The sequence below is a fragment of the Zea mays genome, chromosome 10, assembly GCF_902167145.1.
Source record: "Zea mays cultivar B73 chromosome 10, Zm-B73-REFERENCE-NAM-5.0, whole genome shotgun sequence".
NCBI classification, from domain to species: Eukaryota; Viridiplantae; Streptophyta; class Magnoliopsida; order Poales; family Poaceae; genus Zea; species Zea mays.
Window position 1 is genome coordinate 100817600 of NC_050105.1, and position 23288 is coordinate 100840887.

At 45.7% G+C, this 23288-nt stretch overlaps 1 protein-coding gene across 5 annotated transcripts in view; it reads left to right on the top strand.

The window, feature by feature from the left end:
• LOC100285431 (uncharacterized) overlaps window positions 1-16432 on the top strand; it is a 29584-nt gene extending 13152 nt beyond the window's left edge. Inside the window, exons 4-13 of one of the 5 annotated variants that reach the window (XM_020545112.3) lie at window positions 9-132; window positions 483-546; window positions 640-697; window positions 6370-6547; window positions 7219-7349; window positions 8375-8477; window positions 8565-8641; window positions 8765-8812; window positions 13752-13901; window positions 15953-16432. In XM_020545112.3, coding sequence (XP_020400701.1) covers window positions 536-546; window positions 640-697; window positions 6370-6547; window positions 7219-7349; window positions 8375-8477; window positions 8565-8641; window positions 8765-8812; window positions 13752-13901; window positions 15953-16129 — 933 coding nt within the window. In that variant the 5' untranslated portion in view covers window positions 9-132; window positions 483-535 and the 3' untranslated portion in view covers window positions 16130-16432. Of the gene's footprint in view, window positions 1-8; window positions 133-482; window positions 547-639; window positions 698-6369; window positions 6548-7218; window positions 7350-8374; window positions 8478-8564; window positions 8642-8764; window positions 8813-13738; window positions 13902-15952 lie in introns of all 5 variants that reach the window. The other 4 variants (XR_004853055.1, XM_020545111.3, NM_001398707.1 and 1 more) reach the window with 4 other exon arrangements.
• The last annotated feature ends 6856 nt before the right edge of the window (window positions 16433-23288 follow it).

Consider the following 23288-nt stretch of genomic DNA (forward strand, 5'->3'; position numbering starts at 1 on the left):
TCATGTAGGAAACCACATAAGCATTGTAAGAGGAAAAACTTCTTACCTATTTCACATCCATCAATCAAGATTAATTTTGCTGAGACCTGAAGGAGGCAGTGCTTTTGCCAGGATGGCAAAAGCACAATTCAGGTTGGGCAAAAAGACTGCTAGCCCTAGCTTTTAACAGGCCTCAGGTCATGGTACATTGGTACCTCTTTATAAGCAGGCCTTGTTTCTCCAGTATTTTTACTTGCTTAGCTGTTCAGTCCAAGCCTGAGTGTCTTCATAGCAATATAAGTTGCTCCAAAGTACCTCAAGCAAAATCTTTTGAACTTGAAGTATATGTGATATAGTCCAAGCAGATTCAATGTAATCAATGTTGCATTCGTCACAAGCTGCCATGTCTCTTTGCTGCATATATTTCTGTGGTGAAGACCTATTTTAGCTCACTAGTTTGAATTATAAGAATGTTTATTCTTGTGACCTCAAATGTTCTTCAGGACATACACATGTGGCAGAAGCACTAAAAGTACCAATTCATATATTCTTTACCATGCCATGGACGTGAGTCTCTATCATTGTGTTTTTTCTTTAAAAATAATAAGGTTGCTATGGAATATTATCATCTGAGGATCTAACTTGGCACTATTTATTCAGGCCTACTAATGAATTTCCTCACCCTCTTTCTCGCGTGAAGCAGCCTGCTGGATATCGAGTAAGTCTATTGTTCTACTTTTATGCTTTATGAAAAAAAAGAATTATTACTGGATGTTCTCTCAGCTCCCAAATGATCTAGCCCTTCCAATACTATTTGAGAGTTTGTGAGGAGAATAAACATAACAATCATCTCAATGGTTTATCATCGTGCGAAATCTATTAAAATTGATCACTTCAGGAAATGGCGAGGAATGAATGAACTACTGAAATATCTTGGCATGCAATATCTGAGATTAGTAGATTGATTGTAAGCTGTAGATTACAGACACATGGGCAAGGATAACCTATGGTGGTTTGTAGACCGGATATCCTTGCCTAAGACTATGACCAGCAGACCATGCATATGGCCGTGCAAAACACTGTGTTGCACTGTAGACTGCACTGTTTACAGAGTGTAGTTTGAAATAGGATGTGATGAATAACCAAGGTTTTAAAGTCGGCTAGTCGACTCTAGTCGCCTGAGCACCGATAAGGTGACTAATCACGATTAGTCGTCGATTTACTCGATTAGTCGAGTCTAGTCGACTCCTAGTCGTCCACCTATAACAGGACCCTATATATATATATATATATATATATATATATATATATATATATATATATATATATATATATATATATATATATATATATATATATATATATATATATAGTATGGCTGTAGCACGACAACAATACACTATAGCTGTCTAGCAGGACAGCAGTACAAGCAATCAAAATCAAGCATGTTTCCACTAAAAGTAAAAGGTAAAGATACCTTGGATTATACAGCAAAGCAGCAGTGCAGCACATTGATTTTTGCAGGACAGCAAGACACTAGAACTAGATTAAATAAATGCTAAACTGCTATTCAAGCATTTCATCAGCTAGTTCAAAGCCTATTCCATCTTCAGTTGGATCTTCAGTGGATGCAACAACAAGTTCTTCTCCTTGTTCTTGCATTTCTTCATCAGAATCAGATTCACCAAACTGTGGAGGATGAGCAACACGCTTCCTTGTTCTAGTGTATGTTTTGTTAACAGCCCCAGCAGCAGCTCTAGGGAGATTTCTTCCCCTTAGATGCTCAGTTGCACCAACAGCTTCATCAACAGCCCTCCAAAGAGAATTTTCATCGTTATTGTCCTCTACATTTTCATGAACCCACTCATTTTCCCATTGGAACTCTTGTAGGATCAAGGGGTTGCTTTTCTTTCCCTTTGAGCCCAACTCTCTAATTCTTTAAAATCTATTTGCCATCTTTCGGTTGTAGCTAACATACACCAATTTGTCTAGCCTTTTATGTTCTAACCGGTTTCTTTTCTTGGTATGGACCTGCATAACGACGAGAAGGTAACCTAGCTACCTAAGTACAACAATTTTGAGAAGAAAAATATGCAAACAAAAGGTGGGTAAGGTACACATACATTAGAAAATGCACTCCAACTGCGCTCACAGCCTGAAGCAGAACAACAAAGGCTCACAATTCTCTTTGCTAGACATTGGAGCTCAAATGTATTACCACCATATGATCCATACTCCTTCCAAGAATCCTCATGTTTCTTCCTGAGTTCAGCTGTCCTTCCAACAACACTATCAAGCAATTTGCCCCTGCAATCATGGTATGTTGGTGACCTATAACCAAGACCGTACTGACCAATAGACTCAAGCATGATTTCCCAACTTCTTGAATTAATGACATTGAATGGTATCCCATTCTCAATTAAGAAGTCAACCACATGATCATCAATAATCTGTTTTGACTTCTTGTCCTTCTTTGTGAGATGATCAAGAGTAGTTTGGGAACACTTGGAGTTGTTTCTTTCTGCAACAACTTCCTCTGATGTCTTACACAACATGGAACTAACTGACTTGCATTGCTTTTGGGTTTGTGGTTTAACTGGACCAGAAACCATGAAGGACTTAATAGCAGATTGAGCTAATTTACTCTTCCCTTGTTTTCCTGCAGTCCTGCTGTGCCAGAAGCCCAGAACATGGTACTTCTCTTGCATCACCATCTTCCTGATGTCCCTCACCCCCTTCTACATCCTCCTTTTCTTCTAGGTCTTGTTACATGGCTTTATTTATGGGAGCTATTACGTTTGAACCTTGGAAGAGGCTTTGGAAATCTTGGGCTCCCCCTAAGTGCAAGTTTTTCTTATGGCTGGCCATTCAGAACAAATGTTGGACTTCAGATAGATTGGAGAAGAGAGGTCTGGACCACCCAGTGTCTTGCCTACTCTGTGATCAAGAGCAGGAAACCATACAACATATTTTGTGTACATGTGTCTTTGCAAGACAGTTCTGGCATTCCATTCTGTTTGGATTGAATGTTGGTAATCTCTCTCCATCTGGAGATGAGATCTCCTTTGCTGATTGGTGGCGAAAAACAAGTAAGAAGATACATAAAAGCAAGAGAAAGGGCATGAACAACATCATTATTTTAGGGGCCTGGTGTTTATGGATCCACCGCAACAAAGCTGTCTTTGATGGGGAGACCCCTTCGCTAAGCTTTATCAGATGCGTCTTCCTTGATGAGATTGGGTGTTGGATTACGGCTGGTGCCAAGCATCTTCAGAGCTTTGGCTTAGAGCTTGCGCGTAACCTTCATAGGGTCTAGGGAGTGGTGTGTGTTTTGTGTTTTTGTTTTGAGTAAGCCTGCTTAGGGCTTTGTACCTTGGTCCATTTTGGACCTTTTTTTCTTCTCTAATTAAAATGATGCGCAGTTCTCCTGCGCTTTCGAAAAAAAAACTTGTTTTCCTGCAGTCCTGCTGTGCCAGAACATGGTACTTCTCTTGCATCACCATCTTCCTGATGTCCCTCACCCCTTCTACATCCTCCTCTTCATTATCTAAAAACACCATCTTATTCCTTGCATTCTTCTTCAAGTAGTCTGCCATCTCCTTCCTAACCACTTCAGGCGCTCTTGGGCACTTCCCTACATCACCAAACCCTCCAGCAATATGCTGCTTGAACCTTTTGATTCCTGCTGGTACAACTTTTTGGCAAAAAAATACACTGAACCATCTCTTTCTTTGCAATGTCTGGCCAAAGTCCATATTTCCACCCTAGGTCCGAAGATCAAGCCTTTCCCTTAGTATCCTTAGCCATCTCAGCCATTTCTGTGGGTAGCACAACAATTGCTTTATCCTTTATGGAAGAACCGACTGCAACATCAGATGAAGCCGATGCAACTGATTCATGCGTGGCTTGAACTGTGTCGGTGCCACTGCCATCGTTCTGGGCTTCGGGCAACACAGATTCTGGGTTCTCATTATGCCGCCTCCTAGTCTCATCTGTAGTGTGAATAACAACTCAAGATGTGCAACATCAAATGAACAATTGAAGAACCAAAAGAACACAAAGATTACCATCTGAAGAGGTGCTCATGTCAGTTAAGTTCAGAACAGACTACTGAAGTGTGCACTGAAGTGAGCACTGAACTCTGAAGTGAGCAATGAAGTGAGCATTGACTGAAGTGAGCACTGAACACTGAAGTGAGCACTAAACACTGAACAGACTGGTGCAGACGGCCGCCGTAGCTGAGCAGTGAGCAGAGGCGAGCGCCGGAGCTGAGCAGTGAGCAGAGGCGAGCGCCGGAGCTAAGCAGAGGCGAGCGTGACGGAGCACGGGAGCAGACAACAGAGTGTGAGAGGGGGCAGAGCGGCAGAGCAGCAATGGAGCAGACAACAGAGTGTGAGAGGGGGCAGACCGGCAGGGCAGCAATGGAGCAGACATCAGAGCGTGAGAGGGGGCAGACCGTCAGAGGCGATGACTTAGGGTTTTAGGGTTTCTAACTTTCTACTGTGCGGCACAACTTCTTTCTACTGTGGACTGGAGATAGTGGGCCGCCAGCCCATATAACAGAGGAGGACGCAGGCCCAAACCTGGCACAAGCTAGTCAGACATGTCACCTAGTCGGCCGACTAATCGCGATTAGTCGGCGACTAGGACGATTAGTCGTAACCTAGTCGCCCTGATCGAGTCGGCCCTGCTGATCGTGCTCTGCTAGGCGATAAGGGCGACTAATCGCGATTAGTCGGCCGACTTTAAAACCATGTGAATAACGCTGCTGGAGATAGCCTAACAAGAAAGACAACCAAGCTACGAAATGATTCTAGGCTCAAGGCTTTACGCAATACAAAACCTGTGAGCCTAAAAGGGCCGAGACAAAGCATCCGTCTAACAGTGATATAGCTGCTCTATATCCATGATCTTGTTACAGTAGCATTGCAGTTCTTTCCATGTGTTGTTTCGATTTTCATGCATAAGTACATTGTACATATGCAAAACTTGTTTATTTGAATTATTGTGGATGTTTGGAGACTGTCGGGGCTAACTACTTGAATTTCATGTTGTCATGTCAAGATGTTTTGTGCATCACGTGAGTTGCTGAAGTGCATAAAGTTATGAGCTTCACACTTCAGCTTCTGCGACCAGAAGCAAGCCCAACCTTACTAGTCAAAGGCATTTTCTTGAACATATATTACTACCTTAGGTCGAAAATAGATGACGTTTTTGACTTGGAGGTTTGCACTACCGCAAGTGTTAGACCGCGTATTGTGTTATGTGGCCCGTTATGTGTAATGGGTTATGTTATGTGTTATGGGCCTAGAGCCCAACCTATGCATAGCCTATTAGGGTTAGGGGGAAACCCTAGGAGTGGCTACCATATATTGTATCGTGGTCATTAATCAATGTAATCTAACTATTCGACTCTAGCATGGTATTAGATAGCCTCTTTTTCTAGCCGCCAGTTTCCTTGGGCAGCTGCTTGCATGGCTGGCGACACCCCTTTTCCCGTCGACGCCTTTGGGACTCCACCTGCCAGTGCCTCCTCCTTTCTAGGTCGGAGCTAGGCTTCGATCGCGTCTTCTACTCCTATTTTCGTGCTGTCGTCAAGCTCTGCCTCTAGCCGCGCGGGCTCCTAGCACACCATCAGCGGGCGTTGTGCCTGACGGCCTCAGCGTCCCTGCATCGCCACCCCCTTCCGCCCTTGCACTGCCACCCCCTATAGGGGCGCATGCTCCAGACGCGTCGTCACGGACGCGTGCTCTAGACGCGTCGTCACGGGTGCGGTGGCTAGCAGCCGTGTCGCCCTTGCGCTGCCACCCCCTTCTGCCTTTGTTTCGCGTCACCTAGGCCTCGATGCCCTTGCTTTGTTGCTTGGCGCCCCTGGCCCCTTTGGCCTGGGAGCAGCCGGCGTGCACGGCCTAGACTCGCCGCACATCGGCAGCCTGGTCCTTGGCGTGCTAGACTAGGGCCTGTTGGGCCTTGGATACACATGTTGGACCCCTGGCCTTGCCCCTGTTGCCGCCTATGGACCTCCACCAACCGGTTATCGTTTCTCCCTCGACGTTGCCGCTGCTCACTCCATACTCTCCACCGCGAGGGGTGTTAGACTGTGTATTGTGTTATGCGCCCCTTTTTGTGTATTGGGTTCTGTTATGTGTTATGGGCCTAGAACCCAACCCATGTATAGCCTATTAGGGTTAGGGGGAACCGTAGGAGTGGCTAGTGTATATATTGTATCCTGGTCAACAATCAATGTAATCCAACTATTCCACTCTAGCAGCAAGTCATTTTGGGCTGTTGGAGCATCAGCTTTTATCATCTGTCTGATACTTGATTGGATGTTTGATGAAAAATATCTGATTCAATATGTTGCCTGTATAATTATTTCTCAATTTGCAGCTTTCTTATCAAATTGTGGACTCCATGATTTGGCTTGGAATAAGGGATATGATAAATGAGTTCAGAAAGAAAAAGCTGAAGCTGCGTCCAGTAACATATCTAAGTGGTTCTCAGGGTTCTGGCAATGACATTCCGCATGGATACATTTGGAGTCCTCATCTTGTTCCGAAACCAAAAGGTTTGCCATATCTATTGGCTAGAGCCGGAAGTTATGCAATTTACTTTGTCATTTTTTCCCATATTAGTTCCCAAAGCATGTGGGTCTTAATCTTGACCTTTGATTTCTTTTTGTTCATTTCTCTGGTGGAAGTTATTAATCTATTAGATCAACACCCACCGACCAATGAACAATTGTTTTGATCACATCAGATGTCGCTAAGGCCTTTGGCAGTGTCATACACCATAGGTTGGGATCATCTCAAATATCCTGCAAGGATTCATTTGTCATTTGCCCAAATTGTTATCCATGTATGCACAGTGATGATGTGCGTCAGCCACTGTTACAATTGCATTTTTCTTTGGATTGAACTATCACCAGCACTCTATGTAAATAGGATAGGTTTCATGTCGTGGAGATGCTATAGTTTATGCCAAGCTCAATGGCAGAACTCACAGCAGTCTAAAATGCAATTGGAATTGTCATTTGAAGTATAACATGAAAACTGCTCGTTTATTTGTATTTGTGAGGAGCTTTCATACATAGTTAAATTTGATGGAGAAATGATGCACTAGTGTAATAGTAGCTTACTGTCAAAGCACCCTAAGACATGTGCAGGTCCTCCCTAAGTATTGTTTTTTAGTCTTCAATGGGCCAGTAATTCAATATAATGTTCATGTATTGGAGTGCAGATTGGGGCCCAAAGATCGATGTTGTTGGATTTTGCTTCCTTGATCTTGCTTCCAATTACGTACCTCCTGAACCACTTGTGGAATGGCTTGAAGCCGGTGACAAGCCCATATATGTTGGTTTTGGTAGTCTTGTAAGATCAGTTTGTCCTTTCTTTATGTCTTGTCTTTGTATAAGTTTTTTTTTTGTCATTTGATCTTAACTACTGTATAGTTTAATATGTTGTATTAAAGTATTCTAGGCATGCTGCCAATTTTTCTTGATTTTCACTTGTGTATGTAGTTTGCACTTCAAATTTCCTGATGAAATAGGCTTACATCGATATGAGATCTTCTATAAATTATCCTAATGCCACTACGGTCATTGTACCATAAGCACTCTTAGCTGTTTTACTGCATAAAACAGCTTCTTAAATGCTATGGTCACTAGTTATGGCAAGCGAGAAAAATTATATCATTTACAGTGTTGTAATCTTGTAGAATTTGCGTGGCATATTGCCATATTCGTATGTGAATATGGCTGTATGATTTTGTTACAAAGATAATTGAATTCTTTTGCAACAGAAGTATTCACTTCAAAATTTAAGCTCAATTTTCTTGTATATTTGAGGAATAAAGCTCAATTTATCTAGAAGAATTGTCCCAAAATTGCTGTGTTTAAACACAGCCAATTTTGATAGCCACTAGACTAGTATGCAGTCTGAGGAAGTTTCATGTTGACCCAGTAGATCAGTTTTTGCAAATGCTTTTAGTTTGTCTTATGCCACCCATAAACAGCCTTCGCCAGCTAGTATGCCATGATCGTGTAATTTGTTCCTCATCAAATACTTGAAATGCATCAAACCTTCAGATTGCACTACTTCGTTCTTTCCAAACCGTGTTCTGATCCTGTCACTGTGGAAAGTTTGATTGCATATTAACTGTCACTGCCTATGAATGTTTTATGTATCATGTGTCGCCTGTTTATGTCTTCTATAGGCAGTGCATATGCATGCTACAAGGTTAACTACAAACTTGGATGATTGAAAATAGTGATAGGGTTATGTGCCTTCTGTCACTATCTTCTGAGATTGTAGAGTGCTATGAAGGCAAAGCCATCACCGCTTTTCTCTCAACAACATTTTGGGATTTTTACTTGTTTTTTCTTCTGATCTACTAGCCAGTTCAAGATCCACAAAAGATGACTGAAATTATTGTCAAAGCACTGGAAATTACTGGACAGAGAGGTATCATTAACAAAGGCTGGGGTGGCCTTGGAACCTGTAAGTTCCTCTCAGTTTGTTTCTGCCTTTTGTTTTCTGAGCATATATTCTGATTCTGTTCTGACTGACTTCAGAATTTTTTGGCAGTGTCAGAACCAAAAGATTTTGTGTATCTACTAGACAACTGCCCTCATGACTGGCTTTTTCTGCACTGCAAAGCAGTGGTAATCGACTGCTTCAAGCTTTTGGAACATCTCGTTTAGCATGTTATCTGACCTTTACATACTACTTATTAAGACAGGAGTTAAGGTTTTATGCTTTACTCTTTCATTTTCCTGCATCCATAGGTGCATCATGGTGGTGCTGGAACGACAGCCGCAGGTCTTAAAGCAGCGGTAAGTGCTCTCTTCATGCCTTATTTCAATGTAAAATAGTTTTTTTCTTTTCTCAAACGCGCTGGAGAGTGCCCCTCATTACATTTGAAGAGGAAAAGGAGTCTTAGCAGACTCATACAAAACACAAGCCCAATAGGGTGATGTTAATTGCATGAAGACCTGCCAAAATATAGCTATGCTAAGAGCCTACAACCAGCTACGAAAACAAGAATCATGGCCATAGCTACTAGGCCTTTGGTCTCTGCCAGGCTGCCATACACCACAACTACAACCAGCTACGAAAACAAGAATCACGACCATAGCTACTAGGCCTTTGGTCCCTGCCATACACCACAATGTGGCTCATCTCTAATGTCCTTCATGAATCATGATGCTGCTGAAATTAGGTGAAGCACCCTCATTGTTAGTGTAACTGTGTTTAGGGCTGTTTAGGGTTTCTGTATAGACCCCTATTCTAATGGGTCTTGGCCCACCTAACTCTATTATTAATATATTCCCAACCCTGGTTATGGTTACGGGTTTTCTCCCACTCTAACATGGTATCTAGCTAGGGTTTTTCCTCTCCCCCTCCCTACTCTAGCAGCCTCATCTTCCTCACAGCCGCTGGCCACCCTCCCCTCTCCTCCTCGCCTCTCCCTAGGCCACCCTCATCGTCGGCACGGCTCTCCCTGGCGCGCGCGCCCCTAACTGCCCACTGCCGCCCCTGATCCTTGGACGACACCTCTCCCTGGGCCATCCTTGTCGATGTGGACGCCCCCGTGCCCCCAGTCACGTGCCGTCGCCCCTAGCACCGACGCGAACGACGCCCCGACTTGGCTTGCCCTCGCTGCCACCGACCATCTCCCCAGCGCTTGCGGCCGAAACTCCCAGCCACCCTCCCACCCTTTGCCCAGTCGTGTCGACGGTCCACGCCACGTGCCTCACCCTCCCTCCATGGGCAGCGTGCCTCTCCCCTGCGTGGGGTCTGCCGATGCCACCTCTGCGGCGCTCCCACTCGCGCTCCTCCTCGATGCGCCTTCCTACTTCGACGGCGCCGCCTCGACCGTGCCCCTCCTAGGCACGCCCACCCTCCTTGACCCTACGTGGGTTCTCACTGCCCTGTCCGGTCTTGCTGCTCCGACATGGTCGTCGCTCTACAACCCCTAGACTAAGACCATCTCCATGTGGCCAGGCCTAGCCACCGGTGCTTTGTCACGTCCTTCACAGCCGGCTCACCTGACGGTTCCATCCTACGGTGCCCCACTGCCCTCGGTGCCTTCTCTACCCTACCTGTTGTTGGCTCTGCATCTCCTCCCGCTCCAGAGGATCCCTGCCTTGGCTCCTTGGTCCATGTTGGTTGGAGGTTGGGACCAGGCTTCTCTCGTCGCCTCGTTTGACACTACGACTGCCTCCGCTCCCACCTCTCCGGATTGGGTGGTTGACTCTGGCGCCTCCTTCCACACTACTACTGTCGGCACGTTATCTCACTCCCATCCCCCATCCATCCCATCCTTTCTCTATCATTGTGGGGAACAGTTCCACCCTTCTGGTCACCTCGGCAGGTGATTCAGTTCTTCCGGGACCATTCTACCTCAACGCGTCCTTGTTGCCCCTCATGATTCAGAATCTTCCTTTGGTTCGTCTCTTCACCACTAACAACCATTGTTCTATGGAGTTCGATCCCTGGGGGCTCACAATACGACATCTTACCACTCGTGTCGTGCTCACTCGATGCGACAACTCTGGCCCCCTATATTCTATTTGCTCTCCCGCCCCAGCTCCTTCCACTTGTGTTGCCCCACCCTATGCCGCCACTGCCTCCACTTGGCACCGCCGCCTTGGCCACCCTGACCATGACATCCTTTCTAGACTCTCATCCGCCTTGGCCATTCTCGTCCCCCGCGGCAACACTGCCTTTCCTTGCCATGCTCGTCAACTTGGTCGTCACACTCGCTTACCTTTCACCTCTTCCACGTTTCGCACCGCTCGCTCCTTTGATCTCATCCACTGTGACCTTTGGACCTCCCTGATACTGAGCCTCTCCGGTAACCAGTACTATCTGGTGATCCTGGATGACTTCTCTCACTACCTCTGGACTTTTCCCCTCCGTCGTAAGTCTGACACCTTTCCCACCCTCTCTCATTTTTTCGCTTGGGTGTTAACTCAGTTCCATTGCACCATCTGGGTTGTTCAGTGTGACAACGGGCGGGAGTTCGATAACTCCACGTCTCGTGCCTTCCTCTCACGCGGCGTCCAACAGCGGATATCATATCCCTACACCTTCCCTCAGAACGACAAGGACGAGCACATGAGTTGCACCATCACCAACCTCATTTGTACTCTCCTGTTTTTGGTCTCATTCCTTGCTTGTTACTGGGCTGATGGTCTCCACACTGCCACCTACCTCCTGAACTACCTCCCCTCCAAGGCTTTCAGTCATCTCACACCCTTCACCCTCTTCGGCACCGCCCCTTCATGTTCGTACCTCCGTATCTTTCGCTGCACCTACTATCCTAACACCTCTGCCACGACTCCCCACAAACTCGCGCCCAGATCCACCCGTCGCTTTTTGCTTGGGTACTCCTCTGATCACAAGGGGTACCGTTGTCTCGATCTTCTCACCAACCGCATCATCATCTCTAGACATGTTGTCTTTGATGAGGACATTTCCTCTTGTCGGCTCATCCCCACCTCATGAACTCGACTCTCGTCGATGACGATACTGTCGTAGTACCTCCTCTCTACTTACCTCCTCCGCACCGAACACAACCCTGTCCCCTCCATCTGCGCCATGCGCGACCTCATTGACTTCGTCCGTGCAACGTGCGGCCTCGTCGACTTGCCTGTGCCCCACGCGGCATGCTTTGCTGACCCCGCCCATGTCTACCAACGACATGGGCGGACCGATCCCCTGGTCTCCTCCACTGCGCCAGTCCGTGCCTTAACCCGTTCCTGGGATGAGTCGCCCGTATGCCATCTGGTCGCCTTCCATCGTGGCCCTCGCCACGTCTACCCAATGGTGACGCGACACTCGGTTGGTGTTCTTCGCCTTGTCGATCGGCTGATGCTCACGGTCGACGTTGCTCTGGCTCCCTCGCCTGTCCCCTTCTCTGTTCGCGCCGCTCTTGCGGATCCCCATTAGCGTCGTGCCATGTAGTACACGGCCTTGCTGGCCAACCACACTTGGGATTTGGTGTCGTGTCCCCCGAGAACTAACATGGTCTCTAGCAAGTGGATTTTCCACCACAAGCTCACGTCCGACGACTCTTTGGATCGATACAAGGCTTGTTGGGTCCTTTGGGGTTTCACTCAATCCCCGGAGTGGACTACGATGAGACCTTCAGTCCCGTCGTCAAGTTCACCAACGTTCGAACTGTCCTCTCCCTTGCCGTCTCTCGAGAGGTCCACCAACTGGACGTCAAGAATGCCTTCCTTCATGGCACTATGACTGAGACGGTACACTGCAGCTAGCCCGTCCGCTTTGTCGACTCCGCTCGCTCGAGTCTGGTCTGCAAGCTGAACCGCTCCCTGTATGGCCTCAAGTAGGCACCGCGGGCTTGATACAGTCGCTTTGCCTCCTACTTGGTCTCCCTCGGCTTTGTCGAGGCCAAGTCTGACACGTCCTTGTTTATCCATCGACACGGCGATGACACCGCCTACCTCCTCTACGTCGACGACATCGTGCTCACGGCATCCAAAGCTGTTGTCCTCCAGCGCATGTTCGCCGCTCTTCTACGCAATTTCGCAATGAAAGACATGGGCCCTCTCCACTTTCTTGGGATCACCGTGGAGCAGCGCACTCAGGGCCTCCTGCACTAGCGCCAGGACGCCCTCCGCATTCTGGAGCGGGCTGGCATATCCACTGCAAGCCGTGCTCCACGCATTTCAACACTCAGGCGAAGCTCTCCGACGACGATAAGCCCTCGATCAGCGACGTGATGGCCTACTTGAGCCTCATCGGCGCCCCTAGTACTTCACATTCACCCGGCCCGACATCGCTCACACGATCCAACAGGCGTGCCTTCACATGTACACACCACGGGAGCCCCACTCACCGCTCTCAAGCGGATCCTTCACAGCTCCATCGACTTCAGCCTCCTTCGGCCCACCCCGACTTCTGAGCTGGTGGTATACACCGATCCCGACTGGGTTGGCTGCCTCGACATGTGCCGGTCCACATCGGGCTACATCGTGTTCCTGGGCGCCAACCTCGTCCTCGAAGCGGTAGCCCATTGTCTCATACTCCAGCGCTAAGGTCGAGCATCGCACTGTGGCCAATGGAGTGGTCGAGGCTTTCTGGCTCCGCTAGCTTCTTCATGAGCTCCGCAGCCCCCTCGCGCGCTCCACCCTTATCTACTGCAATAACATCTGCGCGATCTATCTCTCCACCAATCTCGTGCAACATCAATGCACGAAGCACGTGGAGATCTACCTCCACTTCGTCTGCGAGCGTGTCGCTGCTGGCGATGTCTGTGTCGCAGTTCGCTGACATCTTCACCAAGGTGCTTCCCTCCACCATTTTCACTGAGTTCCGGTCCAGAGTTCCGGTCCAGTAGGCTAGAGTTGTGATCGGGGGTTTAGCGTAACTGTGTTTAGGGCTGTTTAGGGTTTTTTATAGACCCCTATTGTAATGGGGCTTGGTCCACCACTCTACCTAACTCTATTATTAATACATTCCCAGCCCTGGTTAGGGTTAATGGTTTTCTCCCACTCTAACACTCATATATACAGCTGCTCCTGTTGTTCTAGCATCCGATGCCCACCATTGTTACCAAAGAATTAGATCACTGTTTGCTTATTTTCCTTTCGGCCTATATGTGGTACTTCAACACGATTGCATTGATGGAATTAAACATAATGTCTAAAATACCTTTCTTGCTGTTGCTGCACACTAGTATTCTCAGAGGTTTCTTGTACAGTTGTACTTAATTTAGTTGTTCACGTTAGTCTATGATTGCAGTGTCCCACGACTATTGTACCCTTCTTTGGTGACCAACCTTTCTGGGGTGACCGGGTGCATGCAAGAGGGCTAGGGCCTCCGCCTATTCCAGTTGATCAGTTTGGTTTGCAGAAGTTGGTCGACGCTATAACATTCATGATGAAACCAGAGGTAAGTCATACAATTTGTGGTCAGAGAGCATAAATTATTTTCGTGATGTTACTGTCTTTTCCCTTCCATACTGAGGAGATAGATAACAAGCAGAAATAGATGTCTGACAACTGGACTCGTACTGCCCACCTAGATCTCTTGTTGTTAGACATGTTTGTGTCTTAACTGTAATATAGCAGTCCAACTTAGTTAGGGTTAGGGGTTCCAACATGGTATCAAGATTCTCTCGTCTCCCCCCCCCCAACCAGCAGCCAGCTTCTTCCCTCTGCTGGTGGCTCCTCTCACTCGCTGGCCCTCCTCCCCACCAGCCGAGGGTGGCTCCTCTACTCCGCTGGCTCTCCTCCCCACCAGCGGCCCCCTCCCATCGGTCTCCTCTGCGCGCGTAACATAGTCTGCTCGTGTTCCTCTGCGTGCACGAGTGTCGGTGCTCGCCCGTCTGGGACCTGCATCAGCCGGCCGCTTCCACCTTCTACCTCATGGATGACCCTTGCGCGCACGTGTGGCTCCCCCCTTGGCCCCAACATGGCCATCTTCCTCTAGCCGCCACTGCCAGCCACCTTCCCCACCTCCGACGGCCGCCACGCCCCAGTCGCCGGCTGCTTCTCCCTTCCCGTTGGCCGGACCCCACCCAGTCGACGACATGGATCTCCCATGCGCCTCTTACCCCGCGTGCCACCCCCACCCACTAGGGGCTCTTCCTCAGTTGCTCCTGATGGTCAAATCCAATGCCCTGGTGCCCCCTCATGGACCCGACGCCATGGCGCCCCCACGGTTGGCTTCTCCCCACTGGCACCCTCATGGACCCGACGACCATCTTCTCCGTACCCCACAACCGTTGTGGCTCGGGCTCCCCTTTTCCTCCACCGTTGTCGCGTCTCCCGGCCACCAGCACCGTCGACGCCCTCCCTCCCACGACACTGACACTTCCTCCCCGTGCCTTCTTGCCCCTTAACAACATCGGTGACCTCATGGCGTGGCCCAGTTCTCGCCGGCCCTACCCTCTGTCCCGGGAAGTGATGGCTCCATGGACTGGTCTTCCCACGCACCGGCGATCTCCTCTACTTCTGGCGCCACGGCTGGGACGCTAGCTCGCTCCCAACATCTTCCTACCTGGACAGTGCCCACACGGACCATAACCCACAGGGAACCCTCATCAATTCCTACGCCGCTTTGTTTCGCCCCAACCTCACTCCACCTCTGGCTACACTGTGTTTTTAGATGCCAACCTCGTCTCTTGGTCTTCGAAGCGGTAGCTTGTCGTCTCTCGCTCCAGCACTGAGATCAAGTATCGAGCTATGGCCAACGGCATGGCCAACGCGTCATGGCTCCGTCAGCTGCTCTAGGAGCTTCCACAACCTCTCACGCGCGCCACACTGGTCTACTGTGACAATGTCGGTGGTCTACCCCCTCCACCAACCCATGCAACACCAGTGCACGAAGCACGTGGAGATCGACCTCTGCTTCATCCGCGAGCGTGTCGACGTCGGCTATGTTTGCGTGCTCCGCGTATCGACCACTTCGTAGTTCACAAACATCTTCACCAAGGGACTCCCCTCTACGGTATTCTCGGAGTTTTGATCTAGTCTTAATATCTGACATATCTAGAGTTGCGACTGCGAGAGTGTTAGACATGTGTGTATTAACTGTAATAGGCTTAGACCCAACCCATATACTATTTCATCTATTAATATAACAGCCCAATCCTAGTTAGGTTTAGGGGTTCACTCCAAAACTTTTATATGCCACAAAACTAGTAGTGACATGCGTTTTGCATAAACTTAGTTGCTACTCAATTTCAGGATAGAAAATGAATTATTGAATTCAAGGATGTATGACAATTTTTTTTGTATTTTTATGCGCTGAAAAGCTGTCTCTTGGTATGCGGTCAGGTTACTGTATTCTCTTGATTTGTCACTGCAAAAGTTTACGCTGGTGCATATTACACTTGTGCATATCGAAAGTAGCGTTTTATGTTTTATTGTATCAGTACCCTAGTGCTGATTCGTGTTTCGCCATTCCCAATAAGCAAGTAAGTGCTCAAATAATTTCAGGTGAAAGATAAGGCTGTGGAGCTGGCGAAAGCCATGGAATCTGAAGACGGGGTGACAGGTGCTGTTAGGGCATTCCTTAGACACCTGCCATCAAAAGCTGAGGAACAGAGTCTGCCGCAGTCATCGGGCTTCCTGGAATTCTTAGGCCCACTAAGTAAATGTTTGGGATGTTCTTAGTGCACAAGGCATCGTTACTATTCACGGATTGGCGGTGTACCATTTCCTCGAAGCAGCCACGAGTTATCGTAATATTCCATGCAAAGAAGCTTCAGGCCAGTAGTGTTTCTCCTCTTCTTTTCTGCGGGTATTTATAATGTGTAAAGAGTGCTTGTGGTGTGGATGGTCTGCACGGATGGCCTGCATCCTGTGGTGCGTGTAATTTTGATGTGCATGTTTGCCGTGCAGCACAGACGACGATTTCACGTCTGCATGGCCAACCCGTTCTGTATATGAAAAGAAACAGGTGCCTACGTTTTCTTCGTTTTCCTTATTTTAGGGCTAGCTTGGCAACTTTATTTTTTCAAGGATTCTCATTTTCTCAAAAAAATTAGTTTATTTTCTATTGGAAAAATAGAGATTCTTTAGAAAAATAGTGTTGCCAAACTAGCCTTTAATATGATTACTACTAAATAGCCGATAGCATCTTTGTAGTGGTTGCTATAGCGGATATTTTGCTTTAACTGTAGCTTTTAGAGATTTTTTTTTGAAAAGTAGGCTCTTTCATTTTTAGATCTTCTTTTTTTTTTTGAAAAGTAGGACTTTTGATCTTTAGAGAACAACGATAGCTTTTTAATGATATTATTACTTTTGTAAACATAGAAAGCTATAGAATGTCCATAAAATCAGATTTTTCAACTTTTCATATAACACTAAAAAGCTAGGTAGCTAGCTTCTATTTGTTTGCGTTTTTGGTTTTTCATGCTGAGAATTTACATATAAGTTCAAACAAATAGGTCTAACTTTCAATAGTAGAATATTTAAAATAGTTGAAATTTAGAGCATACAATAATACACTATCATGTTTTGTTAAAATATTTGAAATTTAAAGTTAATTATTACATTGTTGACAATTGTATGGAAGCTTATAAGGGTGTGTTTGGTTTGGCTTTGGCTTTTGTCCCCTAAAAGCTAAAAGCCAACAAAAGGGTTGGATCCAGGAAGCAGCTTTTTCTAAAAGCTCACTTTTTGCAGTATAAAACTAAAAGCACCCCTAGACATGCTTTTAGTGGATTTTGGATGGAACTGTGAAAACATATATCGAACAACTTTTAATAACTTTTAGTGGTTTCCAATAAATTGATTTTAGCTTTTTAATAGCTCAGAATCCACAACAGCTTTTTTCTACAGCTTACAGCCTACAACAGCTTTTTTTACAGCCATAGCTCAACCAAACATACCCTAAATAAATACGATTTAAAGAGGGAAAATTAATGTAAGTTTTCATTCAAAATGATATCATAATAATTTCATTTTAATGATGGACCACCTATAAATAAATAAGATTTAAAGAAGAGGAAAATCTAGCACTTGTTTTGGCAAAACAAACCTCTCAGCCAAAAAAGCCTCATATGTCTAGGAGTTGTGGAGTAGTTTCTACACACAGGGTAAATCTCGTTTGAAAGCATCTAGGCTTTTAGTTGTTTTTAGTAATTAATAACAATGTAAGATTATTTGTGACTAATGTGTGTTTTGCAGAGCAAATGGTAAGTTAGATCACAATACAAGTTGTGCTCCAACCGGTGAAAACAATCCCTTATATGAGAATTTGAAGTGAAGGTGAAAAAGGCGAATCAAAAGATGTAGTTCTTCATATCCTAAGTGCCGAAGGAGTTGTGGGACACTTGGTATAGAGCTAAGACTTATATTTTTACTTTAGGCGTATTTGGAGGTGTTGGGGACTTGTTCTCAAATGCTATGAGTTAAGAACAAGGCAACACAAAAAAAATGTTAAACGTTAAAGCCCTTCATCCTTCGAATCATTATTTCCCTTAGGGATATAATGATTCTCGGACGAAGGCTATGAAGGACATACCTTCATGAACGCAACGTATAACAATGAAGAAGAAAACATATGAAATATAAAGGATAACGTAAACAATCATATATCATTCTCAACTCATTTCTATCTTATTATTATGGAAGAATATAAATGATATCAAATTACAAATGTACCTTCGACTTGAAAGAAGGTAAAAGTACAAGTGTGATGCAAAAGCAAATGCCCAGTCAGCCCCCGCAGTACGGGGTACTGTTCACCTATTTATAGGCACGGGACACAGCCCATATAAAATTACATCCATGCCCTTTATATTTGATAGTAATTCTATAATAATCCACCGAGGTCTGAATAGTCTTTTCATCTTTAAGTCGGTTTCCTTTTCTGTTACCACGCCGAAGCTTTCCTGCTCACATCTTCGGCGCTATATCAACCTTCGTATTATTTGGGCTTCTCCTACTGTGATATCGACTCGAGTCCGAAGATACCTGTTCACACATTATACTCCAGAAATACTGTTAAATCTTGTTTTTGAGGACATTCGGAAGCCGAAGGCCTCCAACAGTAGCCCCTCGCAATATTAATTTATTAGAATAATAAATTTAAATTGCGACATGGACGAAGGCCTTAAGCCGAAGGTCCGAAAAAACACCTTCCCTTTGCTAGGATAGCAACATTCACTGACAAGCGGGGTCTTTCAATTTTCAACGCACTGAGCGTATAAATAAGAGCATACCGCAAGCTCATTTGGCACGCTCTCTTGCCATCTGCTCTTGCTCACTTAATTTTTAGCTCTTGCGCACCAAGGCTTGCTTAGCTTTTTAAGTTTTTAAGCTTCGGCGTTGAAAACAGTGTTTTAGTGTTTCCGAAGATGTCTGAAGATAAGAAGGCTGCTGCTGAGATGAAGCTGAGTCTCTCTGAAGAGAAAAACCTGGGGTTTCTTATAGCAATGTCGAAGACCAATACAGAAAAAATCACCAAAGAGATTTTAGAAGGTTTGTCTGAAGATACTGATGACAGTGACAGTTATGATGTGGATAGTGGTGGTGAAGACTCCGAAGATCGCCCTTGGCGACCAAGCCATGTGGTTTTCGGCAAATCAAGTATCAAAGAAAACCATCTTGTCAACATGAGGGGAAGATATTTCCGGGACTTGTCCGTTGTGAGGGCCGACGAAGGAGAAAAGACTTGTCCGAACCCTGAAGAAAATGAAGTCGTAGTGTACCGAAGCTTTTTGAAAGCTGGACTTCGATTTCCCCTGAGCAACTTTGTCGTAGAGGTGCTGAAAATATTTTAAGTCTATCTTCATCAACTTACCCCCGAAGCAATCATAAGGCTGAATATCTTTGTGTGGGCCGTGAGAAGCCAAGGTCTGGAACCTGATGCGAAAAGTTTCTGCAACATACACGAATTATCATACGAGACAAAACCCTGGGGTAAGGAACAGTATCACAATAATTTTGGCTGCTACAGTTTCGTTTCTCGGTCTGGGTCAAGCTGTCCCGTGCCAACCTTTCGGAAGAGATGGCCCGACGACTGGATGACAGAATGGTTTTATGTGAAGAATGACCTGAAAACTCGGGAAGATATTAAAGGTATAATTATGCGCCCTATTTGGCAAAGCTTTGGCCTGCGGAGGCCGAAGGTTGAAATGAATGAAGCTGCCGAAGAATGCCAGAGAGCCTTCGGAGTTATTTGTTCTTTTATTAGAACGAGAGATTTGGTCCAAGAGCATATTGCCTTCAGAGTATGGCCGCTCGCGGAAAAATGGGAAATGCCACAAGAGACTATAAAGAAGACTGACGAAGGTGGACTTATCAGGCTGAAGTATACTTTCAAATTCGGAGACAAATTTGTAGAGCCAGATGATGACTGGCTAAAAAGCATTGAAAATTTAAGTGATGAACTACTTGGGGCTTATTCGAAGGCCGAAGATACTGCATTGTCAGCAGCCTTCGGAGGCCGGAAAAAGAAAAGACTGAACCGAGTGTTTGACGCAATCGGGTTCGTCTACCCTGACTATCGTTATCCCATTCGAGGGCAGAAAAGAAAAGGCACGACTTCTGCGAAAGAAGAAGCTGCAGCTGCTCCTAGTGAGCCAGCACCGAAAAGAAAAAGGATAAAGGTCCTCACACATCGGCCGCGCTATATTGAACCAGCCTCGGTGCCTGAGTTCACCGGAGAGACCTCTTCGGCCACCGAGGCTGAAGAGCCAACCTTGCTGCCAGAAGTCGCAGAAATGGCCGAAGCGCCAACAAGAACAGAATTGGAAGAACCAAAGATTTTGTTACCAGAAACCAAAGAGATGGCCGAAGCGCCATCGACAGAAGAAATGGAAGAAACAAAAGGATCAACTGAGGGATCAAAAATATCAGAAGTTTTAAGTCCTTCAGCAAATGTTGAGACAATAAAAAACCAAAAGGGTCCAGCGGTGACTCCGAAAAGAAAAAGAATGGTCAATGTGCTAGATGTTCTGGAGACAATTAAGTCCTCAAGCACAACTCCGAAAAAGACTGTTGAAACTTCCGAAGCAAAAACTGAATTTTTTGATACTAAGGCTCTAAAGCAAGAAACTAAGGCTGAAGCTGGGCCCTCAGAGCCCACGAAGGTAAAGTCCTTGGAAACCGAGGAAGAAAAAATGACGGAGCCAATTCTTGTTGAAGAAATCAGTACTGTTGCCCCCGAAGCATCCCCCAAAGTCCTTGATTATATTGTTCGACATGCTTCGGGGAAAAATTATCAGAAAAAGAAAAGCAAGAGGCCCAGCTTTACGCCCAAAAACTGAAGTATCCAACGGGGGCGTTAATATTCAACGACAGCGGAGAAGAAGACTTCTTGTATTGTCTCCCTGACAGCAAGGAGATTTCTGTCTGTCGGGAGATGAGCAAGAGCTTCGGATTCCCAACACTAGAAGACGGGCTCTCGGTGCTGTCGAAAAACGAACTGGCCGACAGCCTGGCGTACAATAGCTTAAAGGTGCAAAAAATGAGATCTTTGTATTTTTTCTTGAGACCAAAATTTTTCGTTTGCTTAAATTTATTAACGCACACACATTTCTCTTTGCAGGGCCTTATACTTAGCAATGCCCTCAGGGCCCAAAAAGATGCCGAAGACGAAGGGTGTGTTATAGCCCTGAGCAACCTTCGTTCCGAAGTGATTGAACTAAGGAACGAAGGTCTCGAAAAAGATAGAATATTACATTCATTGATAAATAGAATAAAAGAAGACGAAGCTACTTTTAAAGGTCAAGCTGAGGCTCAGAAGCGTGAAATTGAAGATCTTCGAAAACAACTGGCCAGAGCTAAAGAGGAACGCATACTTGAAGAAACGAAGCGAGAACTTAGCGACCAATGGGCAAATCATTTAGAAGGAACTGTTGAAGAGCTTCGTTCGTCCAAGAAAAGATGCTATGATAAATCTATGGAGTGTGTTAAGAAGATGAAAGCTAGCTTCGCCAGCGTCGGCGCGTTCTCGAGCGAAGAAAACTTTACAAGAGGCAACCCCGAAGGTCCCATCGAATGGATTAATCACGAAGCTGAGGCTTTTGAGGAAATTTTAAATAGCCGCGGAGACATATCTGCTTTCTCGGGTGCCAGGGGGATTGCCACCATTTTGGAGAAAAAGGGCTGCGAGCATGTAAAGATTTTAGCGCAATCCGAAGCTACCTTGTCCTTCGAAGATGCAAAAGATCCTTCAGCCGAAGCTAGCATGGTTGGTGGAAAATTTTTCACCGATGTCTGGGATAATGGTGGTCGAGAAATGGCCCGAGAAATTATCCAAAAAAGCGAAAAGGGCATCCATGATGCAAGAAAAGTAGCAGAGGCTGCTGAGAAAAGCGCAGAGCCCGAAGGGCAAATAGGTATTAACTAATGGTTTTTATTATGTTGTAATTTTTGGTTTTAAACTTCGTTCGCAATTTGTAATAGCAATGTAGTCGTATCCTGTCCTCCTTCAGGTCCTACTAAAGTGTCTCCGGGCCCTCACCCGAAAGGAGACGACGAAATTAAAAAGATGGCTGAAGCTATCATGGATGAAGTTGTTAATCGGCTCCTGAACGAAGCTGCGGAAGTTGTACTTAGAGAAGATTAAGTGCTATTGTAAAAACTTCTGAAATGTAATACGTATAACATCTTGTAACCCTGAATATAATATACTTGTTTTTATGGTTCAATTCTTTACGATGCATGAAATTTTACATACGTACCGTTTTTGAGTCTTTGACGAAAAAACACCTTCCCTTCTTTTCATGCTTCGTGAAGAAGAATTTTCATTTGTCACAACAATATCCGTAGTGTTCTGATGAAGAATATCCAAGCTTCGTGAAAATATTTTCCGAAGCTACATTTCCGAAGATCAATAGTGTATCTCCTTGTGACTTAGCATGATTTTCCCTTTTTCAAAACATTCTTCTGAAGGTCGATATTGTGTCCCCTTCTTGTGCCATATGCAGCATGGTGTATGATGCTTATGCCATGCGAAATGATGTGATGATGTTATGCTATGTAAGATGGTATTTATTCCGAAGATACACGCACATCCCTGTAATAAAACACATAATCTTTTCAAATCAGCGTTGATTTTTCGCTGTAAGCCTCCCTTAGGAGCTTCTTCGCCTTTTACTTCAGCGGAATCAGCGTTTATTTTTCGCTGTAAGCCTCCCTTAGGAGCTTCTTCGCCTTTTACTTTCAGCGGTATTCGCGTTGACTTTTCGCGCTTCGCCTTTTACTTAGGCGGTATCAGCGTTTATTTTTCGCTGTAAGCTCTGCATTCCCTTTGGAACGACTTTGGAGCAGAAAACTTACACTGCGCTCCCTTTGGAACGACTTTTTGTAACTTCAGCAAACTTACTCTGCGTTCCTTAGAACGACTTTTTGTTGCTTCGAAGAATTTTTGATAATTCGAAGGTCCTCCTTGTTATCGCAAATCTTTAAGCTTCAACAGCTTTGGTAAAATATATTTTCCTTGTGGCAAACAACGAAACTATTACATGAAATTTTTTAAAAAATGTCCTTTATTACACAGAAAATAAAACTGAATGGAAAAGGCTACTATCAAAGTAGGATATTTGTCAATAGATGTGCTTCGACTCTGGCACAGTGCTATTGACTGTGCGAGCTTCAGACTGTTCTCTGAAGTCCCTTTGGTGTTGATCATATTGGCCCCCTTCTGGCTGTTGGCCTTGCTGCAGCGGTGGTGGAGGCGGAGGCTGTTGCCAGGAAGCTTGAGGTTGACTCGCCGAAGCAACAGAAACTGCAGGGTGGTTGCCTACATATTCTGGGATGTAAGGCGAATGATACGAAGTAGTGTGCATGATTTGCTTCGGCTGAGCCTGCTGTGCTG